This window comes from Lactuca virosa, chromosome 5 (assembly GCF_052849685.1).
Source record: "Lactuca virosa cultivar CGN04683 chromosome 5, Lactuca_virosa_CGN04683_v6, whole genome shotgun sequence".
Taxonomy (NCBI): domain Eukaryota; kingdom Viridiplantae; phylum Streptophyta; class Magnoliopsida; order Asterales; family Asteraceae; genus Lactuca; species Lactuca virosa.
The window spans coordinates 360,842,533-360,856,672 of NC_136430.1; the positions used below are offsets into that span (position 1 = coordinate 360,842,533).

At 32.5% G+C, this 14,140-nt stretch overlaps 2 protein-coding genes across 2 annotated transcripts; both read right to left on the reverse strand.

The window, feature by feature from the left end:
• Positions 1–3,398: 3,398 nt before the first annotated feature.
• On the reverse strand, positions 3,399–5,159 carry LOC145111721 (uncharacterized). Its single transcript, XM_079047974.1, has 3 exons — positions 4,501–5,159; positions 3,714–3,785; positions 3,399–3,615 (listed from the first exon to the last, which is right to left on the reverse strand). Exons 1-3 carry the CDS (start codon positions 5,083–5,085, stop codon positions 3,613–3,615), a joined length of 660 nt encoding a protein of 219 aa, XP_078904100.1. The 5' UTR covers positions 5,086–5,159; the 3' UTR covers positions 3,399–3,612.
• A 1,306-nt stretch (positions 5,160–6,465) lies between these two features.
• On the reverse strand, positions 6,466–9,546 carry LOC145116729 (protein ALTERED PHOSPHATE STARVATION RESPONSE 1-like). Its single transcript, XM_079053057.1, has 4 exons — positions 8,256–9,546; positions 7,957–8,132; positions 7,588–7,811; positions 6,466–7,382 (listed from the first exon to the last, which is right to left on the reverse strand). Exons 1-4 carry the CDS (start codon positions 9,331–9,333, stop codon positions 6,602–6,604), a joined length of 2,259 nt encoding a protein of 752 aa, XP_078909183.1. The 5' UTR covers positions 9,334–9,546; the 3' UTR covers positions 6,466–6,601.
• Between the last annotated feature and the right edge of the window lie 4,594 nt (positions 9,547–14,140).

The window sequence follows — 14,140 nt, forward strand, 5'->3', positions numbered from 1 at the left end:
CAACCATTAGACTCTCATTATCAGGACAAAGTTTGTAGTAAATTACTCAAAGTAGATAGTATCCATGGAGTAACACAATATATAGTAGATAGTATCCATGGAGTAACACAATATATGACCATTTGATAATTATAGTTTCTTAAAACATACTAACTACCTGTATATGTTGAAGTTAATCAACATTGACGTTTAAATTGTAGATGTTTATTAGACTACAAAACTACAACACCAAAACATAATTAATATATTCATGAACATGATTTGATACCAAAAAACTAAAAAAAATAATAATAAAAAAAAAACCCTTTAAAGTCTTTAGTCTTACTATTCAGCTTAAAACTAAATTCAACTTTTTTTATAAGTAATAATGAATAGGAATCGATTGAATGGATAAAGATTACATAACAAATCAGTAAGTAAAACATCAAAACAAATCACTTGGTTGAATGTTACATTGAAATGGATTTCATATGAACAATTTTATTATATGGAAAAACACTGTACCATTTTATCTATCGGGGATTATGCCACGCCACCAACAATCTACATGCAGTGACGATTCCAGGTTTTTATTTTTGTTGTTGGGGGCATTTTTGAATCTTTTCAAAAACATAAAGGACCTTTCAAATAAAATTTAAAATAATTGGGGTATTTATATCCAAATTTTTTAGCCATTGGGGGCATGTGGCTATGTGCCCCCACACTCAAAGCTTTAGATTCGCACATGAGGACAGTATTTACCCGTAAACATCTATGCCAAATCACCTTTGCGGACCTTGCGTAGAGACCATATACGTTCTTAGGCTGGAGGGAGTGGTGCCACCGAAACCGCACTCCCTTCATTGTCACATAAGCGTCATATCATTTTTTATCACAAGAGTGCGGTTCATTGCCACACCCAAGGAGTGGTGTCACACTTTATTTAAATAAAAATTTTAATTTTCTCCCAACCAATCACAAAACAGTCAAATTCTCCCCACCAATCACAAAACGCGGCCATTTCTTACCACAATACGGTTTAAACCGCACCCAGAGGGCGGTGTTCACTGCCTAGGTGGCAAAACCGCACTCCCAAACCGCGGCCACTCCCTCTAGCCTTATATACCTTTAACTACACATTTTATAAATGACTAGACACCTGATTGTCGTCATAATTATATACTTGACAAAGCAATCTACCACAAAAGACAAGGTACCAAGAGTTTTAGCCATTGGAGGCATTAGCAAGAGTATTTCTTGCATCATCACAAATAAAACATCATATAAATACCAAATATGAACGTACTACATAAATAGTAAATATTAATCAAGCAAATTCTACTATTTCTCGAGTTTTTATGGGTTAAGAACACCCAACACAAAAACTATACTCCTGAAACTTTTTTGTTTACTGTTTAGTCTAGTATAATCACTAATCAGTAATGTCATATTAAAAATGAAAAAACTAAGAAGAGCATTTAAAAGAATATATGAACACCCATGAAAGAAGATAATGGTTGTATGGGAGAAAGAGAAAAATTTGAAGAGAAACAGTTGCTTTCTAATTAGATGTTTTTTACGTCAACCGGTCTAGTGAGTGACGTGCACATCATTTGATGCGCCTTGATGTGCACATCATTTGATGCGCCTCGATATGCACGCATCACATTCGGACCATGATGAGTTTGTACTTGCACACTTTTTTAAACCAATGTCATTAAAGGTATATGACAATGTTTTTATGTAAGTAAATATGTCATAATATGAATAGTAGAGTCTGTCTACCGATTATGTAGTCGTTCAATAATACAAAATAAACAGGTGCATCGATACCGAAGAAAAAGATCCCAAATCGAGATGGTATACAAACAGTTATATATTTTTATTTGTTAGTAAAACGATAGAAATAGAATTTGTGATGGAGGTATGGAAAGATGACAAAAGCCAATATATTTTGACCATTTGTATGATTTATCCATTATATTTCAATTTCGTCAATAAAAATCACAAATTTAACAATTTTTCATGTCGACAACTTTGATATACTAGACCTCATAGAGCAAATTAATGTCAATTTTTACTAAAATCACTAAACTTTGATAAAATTTTCTATCGTTACGATTTTAATCTATGTTACATCATGCCGTAGTGTCAAAATAAGAAATAAAGTTAAACTTGGATGACTTTCATCACAATTTTGAAATGTAGTGCTTAAACCATAAAAATGGCCAAAACATTAAGAGTGACCATGGGTCATGTTGAGTCATTTTCATGTAGAATTATATTTTCATATAGAACTATTTAATTTAATGAATTGAAAATTTCAACCCAATCCAATTTTTTTGTAAACGGGCTGAGAATTTCAAAACCAAACCCAACTTATTTATTTATTATTTATTTATTTTTTTAACGAACGAATTAATATATGTCTAGGATTGAACCTAAGACCTTTTGATTATAGACACTTGTAAATGAAAATATATTAATAAACAGGTATAATTCATGTTAACCAATTTAAATAATAATAATTAATGTAAGAAACTTACACCTAATTAATTGTGATGCATATCTCAATAACGATTCAAATAATATTTGAAAAAAGTTGCAAACTTCAATATTGTTCGATGTTCAAGTTTGAACATAATTACAACCATAAACACAAAGATAAATTATTAAAACGAAAAACTAACTACTAAACGTTATAAAGGAAAAAGAAAAAGAAATATACTTGTTAAACAATTGACGGGTTTTAGTTAAAACGGTATTAAAAATTTCAACCATAACCCAACCCATTTAACTAAATGGATTAAATATTTTGACTTTGATTAATAAAACAGATTGAGAATCTTAAACTCAACCAACTAATTATCGAGTTGGGTTTGTGTTGAGTTGGCAGTTTGTGTCTTTTTTTGCCAACTCTAAAAAATATAGCGATTTTCTATAAATTATCCTACATTTTATGATTTTATCTATATAAAAGATGAAATGAAAATTTTCCTTCAAAAAGAATCCCATCAAGGGCATCAAAAATGTACTTCAATACATGTCTCCTAAATTATTTATTCAAAAACTTTATATATCACATTTAACACAGTAATCATTTATAAAACAAACTAAAAAAATCTGCTATCATGTCTCAACACGTAAAGATAAACTATGTTGACATAATTAAGAGCTAATCAAAAAATGACCAAAATGGAGAAGGATATATCTCCAAATAACTACCTTTTCAACATATGTCACAAAAGACCTCTTAAACATGTTCAAAACTCCAGAACTTGATTTTCACTTTCAGTACTTATTTATGAGATTAGCTTTTTTCATAATGATGTTCATAATTCTTTGAAGGAAATGGTAATTACACATATTTCCATCAATAAGGTGAAATAACAATGTGTAAACGAATCAATAAGGCGAAATAACAAAGTAACAATATGTAAACTAGAGTGTATGATGTCATTATATTTACATTGGGGTTTATTTTATGAATCAGCTCTAACACAATAATCAATAATCACCCCGAAAAAAATAAAAATAAATAAAGACTAATTTAAGGAGAATTTACCTAAAACCATAGCATGATTTGTTTCCTTCTTGATAGCTTTAGTTTTGTCAGTGTTCTTCCACACCGCATCACTGATCACAAAAAAGTCTCATTATTTTTTTTGTAAACTAAACAGAGGGATTTGAATCTTTTCATTATATAATGAAACTTGGAAAAGGTTTCAATTTACCGCAGGATAACAATCTTGTCGTTCTATTGTTTGATTGTTTATGTTCATCACAACCTCACATGATAACTTAGCCTGTTCATCAACATCAATTATTATTAGAAGCAAATATCTGACAGATGAGAATTGAAGATTGAAGATGGATCACCAGATATGCATGAATCATGATAATGGAATCAAGGTTCTCTACAACATGTATGAATCATCAAAAATGATCTTTTTTTACCAAAACATGAGCAACCTAGTACATGTATGCTTTAAAAAGTTACGTGATGTTTTTTTTTTCTTTTGTTCATCAAGTGTTGTCTGGATAAATGATCAAAGATCGTTGCAATATCTAATCAAAAAGTACTAGACTGCAGGCTATATATTGAGATATAGATCCAGATGGCTTAAATCTTAATATGCACCCTAACAATTCTACCAGATGGAGTTTCAATTGCAACTTCAATTAGTAACATTCATGTTTATGCAATGCATGATTTTCTTAAGAGTGTAATAGCAGTCATAAAGAACGCAAATTTGAGTGGATAAGGAAAATGAAACTTTGTTATGGTACTTTCTTTACTTTGCAATAACTGGAGCTCATAACAATCAATATGATACACAGTTCTATAACATCAATCAAATAGGAAGAGTTGTGTTTTTGTAAGTAGTAATTAACTGATTATCAGCTATAACTTGCAATTAACCACGAACTGAAGTAATAAATCCGCCAGAAAACTGCTTGTAGATTATGCGTTCATATAGTATTATACAAATTAGAGATTTAGCAGAGAGATATCCATACCGAAATTGGCAGTTGAAAGAAGAAAATTCCAAGGCTGCCGCGAATTTCAGGGGTCGTGGTAAACGGAATCGAACCTTTCACCAGATCTTGAATCAGAGAAAACGCTTCGGAGATCACTTCTGATCCATTAAGAACCAGTGTAGCATCGATATACGATGTACCGAATGCCTTAACCTTTCCATCATCCGATGTGACAAACCCTAGCTGCTCTCCCCTGTACCCGACCGAGACATTGAGAGACTCGTAATTGAGCGAGTAAACATCAGGATTACGAACCTTAATTTTTACACCTAACACAATATCAAGGGAGATCTTAGGAACAGCGTGTATTTTCAGGCGGTCGAGGCGGAGATTTACCACTTTCAGGTAAGGATCAGAGGGCCAGAGAAAGTAGAGAGCGACGGAGAGAAGGAGGATGGTGCTGGCGCAGGAGAGGTAGCGACGGCATAATCGACGCCACCTGAGGTGGCCGGAGGGAGAGTAGAAGGGTAAGACAACGAAATATTGGTTTTGTTGAGGAGTAGAAGGAAGAGCATCGTAGCGATAGTCGGTGGGAGGCGGTGGTTCGGGTTTTCCGGACGCCATGATTTAGAAGTTTCGCTGTGGTTTCCGCTATAAATAGCAGGCCTTTTACAAATTGTGCACTTCGGTCCTCGTTTTTCTCTCAGTTAGTTATTAGGTTTCATCTCAAGTTGGGTTAATAGCGTAAAGAAAACCTCATAAAAACTCAATATGTTTTTATTTAATTCTTAAAAAATAAACTATTATATTATTCTTTTTCTTCTGTTTGAACGGCGGTTTGGTGCAGCGGGCAATAACATCCGATAGAGCAATATGTCATAAGACCCAACGAACCCGGTTCTATCACTCCTCAAAGAGATAACAACAACATCCTTCATTTACAACCAAGTTTCCCATTGTTTTGGATGTTGATAGAACCCGACACCAATCCCCCAGAAACCCCTGAAAGGAGAAAACTGGAGTTTGCCTCCGCCCGATGCACTAAAACCCTTATATTTTCTTAAAGTTTTATTTAAGTCTTTTTGAGTTTAGAAAAACTCAATATATTTTCATCTACGTATTAAAAAAACCACTATACTATTTTTTTAGTACATCAAAATTCTTATATTTTTTGAAAACTTTTAGTCCACGTAGATTGTAACCATCAAACCGTTGAAAATAGATTGCTTAGCATTTTTTGCTATCTAGGGTTTTTCTTTTTTTTCTTTTTTTGAAAGAGATGCTATCTAGGGTTTATTGAACTCAAAGCCTTAAATTAAACATTTTAAAAAATATAAGGATTTTAATGTAAAAAAAATAATATAGTGGTTTTTTTAAAGATTATGATGAAAATATATTGAGTTTTTCTAAGATTTTCCCTAACAGAAAAGCCTATCAAGTTTTCCCACAAATTTTAGTTTGGCTATAAATTAATTTTTCATATCAATTTTGCCATTACTTCCGTAGAAACCTTCTATTTCACTTTCCGTAACTATTATCAATTGGGAGATGATTCATCTTTTATATCATACACACCAATAAAGAAACTTTTTTACATTTTTTTTTTTAATATTATACAATTTAAACAATATAACAAAAACAAAAATTGTTATGTACGAATCAGTTTCATTACCAATTGGTTGATGAAAGTAGCAAATCAAATCCGGAAGTTTTAGACTTTTATGACCTTTTGCAAAACGACTGCGAGTTTTGGAGGACCTCGATTATAAAGTGGAGCGTTTGTATCATCTTTCCATCGAACCTCCATTGTTGTATTGCATGAACGACTACTTTCTGGTGAAAGTTTAGGGGATTGAAGCATCTGAAAATTGCATTGTAAGTTGTTCTAACCATCAATTTCATGTTTGCTTTTATTTGACTTCATAACTAACGATGATTTTTTTATTAGTGGTTGATACGGCATCCACATCAAACAAAAGCAAGGATAATATATAAAATATAGGGTAATACCAAAAATGAAATCACATTAACATGCAACTAAACCTCCTTCACACTTGAATCATACAAATCAAATTAATAACCTTTATCAAATCATACAAACAAGCGAACAACAAGCTTGCTTACATCATATCATCATACCTCATGAAAAACTTGCATTTGGATTTTGGTTCATCCTTTGAGACCTCAAGCTTTTATACATATGTGAACAAGCCCAAGAAAATTCCGACATTGCCCTGAAAACCTCCGGTAAACCCGTCTTCAAATTCATCAAAGATTTATCCCTCACCTGAATACACTGCCTCTGGTACCCTTCTTCCTCTTCCTCCAATCTCTTCTTCAACAACTCAACTGTAATTTGTTGTTCAGCAATCACTTCCTTATCATGCTCCATATCTTCCGAACTTCTTTTCTGAATATACCTATTATACCAATCTTCAAACTTCCGTGTTTTTCGCGTTAACTCCCTTCTTGTTTCCTCACATCTTTCCTTCATTTTCATTTCATCTGTTTGGTACTGAAAGATTGTGTCCATGACAGCTGCAAAGTTGTGTATAGCGGTTCTTGCTCCTTCTTCCGGAAGCTTCTCGAGGAAATCGTTCCACGTTCTTAAAAGGGATTGGATTGGTGGGGTTTGTGGTCTTTGAGGTGAGGACACTTTTTCTCTTAGGTTGTTGTCAATCGGGATAAGGTTGAGTTTTAGCCAATTGTTGAGGGCTTTTACGTATTCTTTTTGGTGTGACATGAGTTTTTCAAATTGGGAATGCCACATTTGGACATGATCATGAAGTTGGCTTGTGTTTTTGTAATGGAGTTCGGTTGTTTCTTTTGGTGAATGAGAGATGTCAAGAGATCGTAATGCTTGAACAATTTTTGATTGGTAGTCATGTTGTAATTTCATGTTTTCCCACATTTCCGCCATCCTGTTTAAAAATATCATCTACAGTTAAAAGGTTATTCTTCCAACAACCCCTGACACAGTCTAGTAATCAAGGGTCCATAGGGAGCTGGCCCACATCAAGTAAACAACTACTTTTCCAATCCACATTGGAAGTGGATTTTTCTACGACTTTCGACCATTTATCTAAAGAATACTTTTGAGAAGAATTATACGGATTTGAAACTTACCCATTGACAAGTTGAACGAGTTTTGGGTACAATTGTTCATCACGAAGCCGATTGATTTCAGAAACGGTTGAATCCATTGATTGCATGTCTACGATGTATCTTGTGTGCAGATGACTTACAGTTGCTTTTGTTCTCTCCAAATGATCGGTACTAGCACCACGTTTTTTGAGTTTATTTAGTGACACGATCTTTTTATGGTACTCAAGTTTCATCAATTCACCTGCCTGTTGAATGAGCATCAATCAATGTGTTCAACTTAATCTAGTAAGATATATATGAGTGTTTCTTTTTGACTTAATACAGAAAGATGACTACTTTATACAGAAAACTTAATGGAAAATGTGATGTGATTTGGGTGCATCAAAGTACCTTGACTTCATCATATAGCTTCTTCTCCCATGCAAGCATCTTGTCCAACACTGTAGCATGGGTTTCATTCTCTTCAGAATCAAAGTCATCCTTCTTATCATCAGCATCTGGTAATCCTTTAAAAGACTTATTCCATGTAATCACACGCATGACTCTTGCAGAATGATCTATATGCCCTGAAAACCAACAATCCAGTCACAGATATCAGCATTAAGAGAATTTTCTACTAAGTTTTGGATCAAATCTTGCAAACAGTTTACTACCCAGTAAAATTAAGAACATGAATCATGTTGATATACCTCGATTATCTGCAAAATTTGAGTGGTAATGCAGTCTATTGGCCTCAAGCATCTTTGAAACCTCATTGGCGCTTTCTGATGCTTGCAGAAAACAATCATCAAGCTTAGTAAATATCTGCAACAAGTCCAGACTCTGTCCACCACCACCCTTACCGGATGATCTTCTGCCTTCTGCTGGAACTGACACAGGAACCCGAACCTTCTTTACAGCTTTAGGTAGGGGTGGTGGAGGTTCTTCCTCCACTTCGGTTGCCAATTCTTCAACCTCATTATCACCACTATCGCCACCTCTTTCATCGCCGCCATGGTGATTCATATGATTCTTCATAGACCTGTGTTGCACCTGCACCTCCTCCTCCTCCTGCTCCTCCAACACTTTCCGTTGGTGGATTTCTTCGCGTTCGAATCTACTGCTCTGGCTATCTGCTTCAGCCAGACTCGGGCCTGTAACGTTTTCCATCGACGAGAAAAAGTAATCCCATGAAGACATCCCGTGAGACGGAGGTGGAGGCGGTGCGGTACGATTGAGAGTGTTTTCGGTCGGACGTGGTGGCGTTGGCTGTGGTGGAGATGGCGGAGGGAGATCCTGTTTTTCGGCCTCTCTTTTCGAAGCACTTCTGACACCGGCACCAGCGGAGCTTCTAGAACTAGTCCGGCGCTTTAAGCTACGATCATCAATCTCATCATCCTCGTCGCCTTCTTCGATGATCGGGTCAGGATGCGACTTGAATTCCGGTTCCGAAATGGTGAATTCCGGCATAGTAGCGGCTCGTTGGAGAGGCGGTGGTGGGGGCGGAGGGAGGTTTTCGTATGGGGGTTGTGGTGGTGCTGGAGGGAGAATGGTTGTCGAAGAGGAAACTGCGTCAACAGAGGAGGGATGCCGGTGATCAGAGAATTGAACCTCGCCTTGGGCGTAGTCACTAAGTGCGGCGCCGGTGTTCTTGAGAGCAGCAGCGTAGGAGAAGTGGGCAGCGGCGAAGGCGTTCCGAGCAGATACTGATTCTTTCATCACTGTTTTCCTTTCCTTGCACCGATTCACAATTTCTTCGTTCTCGATCTTCGATTGTGTACAACCCATCTCTGATAAGATCCGACTGATCTACAAACCAATTATTTAGTAGAAAATTGGAGGAATCAATTTACAGTGTAATCTGAGTGCTTTCTGGTCTGTACTCTGTACAGAGTAGGGAAGAACGGAGAGAGATAGAGAGAGGTGATTTGGGTGAAATGCGAATGTTAGCCAACGCGAACATCCATGATGACGATTGTCAGATACGGCGACGTTTTGCAAGACCGACAAACACTTGGAAGCTCTTTTGTACAAGGGATTAGGAAAGTCAAAAAGATTGCCATATATATATTTTCACTTCTACCCCTCATGTTGTAAGTCTTACGATTCTAGACCCACTACCTTTTCTTTTAAAATTTAAGATTATGTTCCTTTAAACCATTTATATGTTGTATTTATATATTACTAGTTTATAACCTGTACGGTTACAAAATTAATTAAATTTTTATAGTAAAAACTTAAAATTATTAATTAATTATTTTAAATAAATTATTAATTAAGAGATTTTTTTAGTTATATAAATTTTAATCATTGATTTAAATAAATATGTGAAATTATATCATTTTATAATTTGTATTAATTTTATTTTAATTTTTATTCTAATGTTATTAATTTAATGTAATTAAAGTGGAAAGTTTAAATTTTGAAATTTGAAATTTAGTTGACAAGTGGCATGCATTAATTAGGAGACATAATAAGGCGACACATGGCAAAAGGAAAAATAAAATATACATTAATTAGGAGACCTAATAGAATGACACATGTCAAAAGGAAAATAAAACTATTCTTTTATTAGAATAAGGATACGAATAAATCTCCTCTCTAATAAAAGAATTCTTTTTAGGCGACATGACACCTTTCTACATAATACTTCTGCCACATGGCACTTTTTTAAAGTCTCAGCTAATAGTTTATCACTCATATCGTCTCAGAAAATCAGGAATCTTCAAAACCATCAACCATATCTTTCTTCGAAATTATCAGTACCTTGAATCTCTCTAAAGAAATAAATTTGCACTCGACGTCATTGCTCTCTAGATCCACCTTGCCATTGCTCTACCTTCACCGTCATTTTATGCACAAACAAGTCGTTTAAGCACACCTTTTTCTCTCTAAACCTTTTTTGATCTATCAAACTTACTATAAAATCTCACAATCTGGTCTTCCATCTTCCATCCGAGAAATCAGTTACTGATAACCAATATTTTGGGGTTGATTAGCAAGATTCAAAGAAACTACGAAGGTAACCGCTTCCAAATTTTAATCTCTGTATAAATACAAGTCCACTACATTCCTTTTTATTGATCAGTCGTTGAAAGTTTTTGAACCTTGGAATTATTTGATCTAGAAGTAGTGAGTTATTTGATTTTTGAACTCCAACGTCGATCAAATTTCATCTTTGGTTTCGTTTGAATTGGAATTTTTCATGTATTATTTTCCTATTCATCTCTTTCAATTGAATGTTTATGGTTCTATCGATGCTCCTTCGTCAATTTGTTCCAATAAATGATGATTTTAATGGTTGGGTTTCATTTTTCACTAATTTGTCAACTAATTTTTTTTTCTGTTAACTTGTTTTTAGACAAACATATCAAGTGTTCCACGAAATTCCTCAATGGTTACTTAAGGGATCCATACATTAATGGATAAGACCTCTATTATTATTTCAATTTTTGGTCAAAATCTAATATGTTTTTTTTAACTTATGCTTATTTTTCTTACAACTATTACTTTATTTGCAATGTATTTGACTATACAATTTATATGATTTTTATGGAAGAATGAATCTAATCAAAAAGCAAAGGTTTTGAGAGTAATAATAAACTTACCCATTCTCCATCAAATTTACTTGTCAATTTGACAATTATTGTATGTTGTTACTTGAAAATCAAGATTTTATTGGCTATTTGTTTGTTCAAAATTTTCAGAAAATGGATTATCCATTGGAGTGGGATATTTTTTATCTTTGTTAATATAACATTCTCAAAAAGAAGGTCCTCCTCAGGTTTGTAATTTTAATTTTTATACCAAGTATTTCTTTCAAAAATGATCTTACTTTTTATTTGGGTAAATGATAGAAAAAACACTTGAACTTTCATATTTTTATTGATTTAGTCATCTCGCTATTTCTTTTGTATTATTTAAACCATTCTACATTTTTTGATAGTTAAAAAAAAATCAGTTTTCCGGTTATGGTTTTGTTATCGAGGTAAAATACAAAAAAACACAGTGTATTTTAACAATTTTATCTGTTTAGCCATTAGATTATTATCGATTTATCCACTAAACTATTATTTTAATAATAAAAAACAATAATTTTTTACATCAGTAAAATGGTGACAATATGTTTTGCTTTTTCAAAATTGGGTCACTGGGAAAATGATTTTTATAAACTAAAAGATATAAAAATATGTTGGTTAAAATCATTATAAAAAATAGTTAAGTGGCTAAATCAATTAATGTTGAAAGTAAGTTGTAAGTTTTTTTTTTTTTTTTTTGTATTTTTTCTTTTTTGTATATAAATGAGTTTATTGTTTCTCATTGTTATTTTTTCTTGTATGCAAGTTAAAACAGAAAAAAATGATGTTCGTATCTCGCATATGTTATTTGGATTTCAATTTTTAATATTTTAGATATTAAGAGAGGAAGGAAGAATGGTTGGTTTGAACCTGGAAGAAAAAAAACCATGCTTCAGTGTGCAATGATGTTAAGATGTCAGATGCATAAAACTTATGAATCAACTTTATCTAAATGAAACTTTATGTGTTCACCCAAACTCATACTTATCTAATCTACATCGGGCCTAACATCTTGCCTAAAGACTCATTCAATCCAGTGTATCAGTTTAATTTTAGATTCAGCTTGACATGTATATTATGGCAAAACTAACATCATTGTGTTCAACGGCTCGAGATCAACATTTTAATGTGAAAGCTAAAAGAGAGTATTATGGACCTCATAATCAAAGTTTACCATTTTTTATTGGGCGAGAATTTAACCGCAGTTACTTTACTTGCCGACTTAAAACAGAATTTTAAATTATCAATTTGATTTCATCCGGATTCTTTTCATTTATCATGGAATATAAAATAATCATTATTTACTTTGATCAGTAAAGTTGATAGAGAGATATTGGATAAGTTGCATCATGTAAAGTCATATAGAGACTCGGATGTTATTATGCACCAATATATCAAAGTAATTTGCTATTGCTTGCATTTAAGCCTATACAAAACTCACAAATAACAATGTATTTTTTTTTATCAATTTATGTAACAAGCAATCCTAGATGCAAGTTTTTATCAAGGTTGTAAAAATCGTTCGACGGTAGCTCGACGGTCGACTGGTGTTAAGGGATTAATCGGGGAGCATAGATTATTAATAAAATATTAAAATTAATCAAATATCAATATATCTTAAGAAAAACAAGTACTTCAAAATTCGAAAATAAGAAAATTTGTAATTTGAAATTTTGAAAATACGGAAATATGAACAGTTTGGTATAATATTTGAAAATTTTAAAATTTTAAAATTTTGAAGTAAAAACAATAGTTGATTTTTTGAACTTTTTTTTAAATTTTTAAATTTTTTTTTTTTTGACATTTTTTGACTTTTTTTTGACTTTTTTCGAATTTGTTGACTTTTGTTGACCGATTAATCCCGCCAAGACCGATTAATCCCGCCAAACCCGATTAATCCTAAATTTCCGATTAACACCCTAATCCTTGACGGTTGGAGAACGTCAAGCGATTAATCACACGATTAATCGCCGATTAATCCCGATTTCTACAACCATGGTTTTTCTCTATATTCCATATTGGACCTTATTATTATCAATGTAGATCTATTCTGTCAAACTCAAGCACTAAGAGTTCATTTGCAATAAATTTATTGTTAATGATAGTATTTTGCTTCCATTCTACAAATTTAGGAAGCTTAGGTACTCTCATTAATGACTAACAATAACCTCTAATAATTCCAACTTTTTTTCTAATTTTCATCTTATTTTGTATACTAATATTATTGATTTGATTACAAAGTTTTAGAATATTAAGGCAACATACATAGGGCGAGTAAGACGACCTATGTGCATAAGAGGTAATTAACCAGACTTAAGAAAAAAAAATCTTTTTTGAAATTGTTTTGTTGTTTTCATGAATTGTTTGTTCTTTTCATTACAACATTGTAATAGGAAGAGATGAATGTACTATGCTATAATATTTTTCAAAATACAATGTTATAATCTATTTCTTTATTAAAGTATTATTCTTTTAACTTTTTCGAAATAGCAACATACATTTAGGATAATAGCTTTGGTAATATTGAAAATTTTGAAATTATTAGTTTACCAAAATTAGATATTATCAACTAAATACTATAAATTAGTAAAAAGAATTAAATCAGTAATTAATAATGAAACTTTTTAAGTTTCAGCTAAAATAACTATTTGCAAATGTATTATTAATTATAAGTTAAATTTTAGAATTGTTTTACTCTATCAACCGTGTTCCATGGGGCTTATAATCTAGTCAAGTGCTATTATCATATCGTATCATTGTTGAATGAGAATAAGTCGGACCTAAAAGTGATCCAATAAAATAATACGACATAAACTGAAAATCAAAAAAAATTTAATTGGATATATATATATATATATATATATATATATATATATATATATATATATATATAGATTCTGACGGAGTTATGTTTAGTTTCGACCATTTGACTGATGCTTTTAATTAACTTTTTAATTATACATTATACATCAGTGATATACCAAATAATAAATAAGTTGGTCGAATGTCACGTTTAC

What these genes read in the sequence shown, in the direction of transcription:
- LOC145111721 (XM_079047974.1), bottom strand. Translation starts at nt 5,085, where the DNA reads ATGGCGTCCGGAAAACCCGAACCACCGCCTCCCACCGACTATCGCTAC. An exon ending in TCTTTCAACTGCCAATTTCG is followed by an intron (nt 3,786 to 4,500) that starts GTATGGATATCT and finishes GTTGATGAACAG; the next exon opens with GCTAAGTTATCATGTGAGGT.
- LOC145116729 (XM_079053057.1), bottom strand. Translation starts at nt 9,333, where the DNA reads ATGGGTTGTACACAATCGAAGATCGAGAACGAAGAAATTGTGAATCGG. An exon ending in AAATTTTGCAGATAATCGAG is followed by an intron (nt 8,133 to 8,255) that starts GTATATCAACAT and finishes GTTGGTTTTCAG; the next exon opens with GGCATATAGATCATTCTGCA. An exon ending in CTCGTTCAACTTGTCAATGG is followed by an intron (nt 7,383 to 7,587) that starts GTAAGTTTCAAA and finishes ATTTTTAAACAG; the next exon opens with GATGGCGGAAATGTGGGAAA.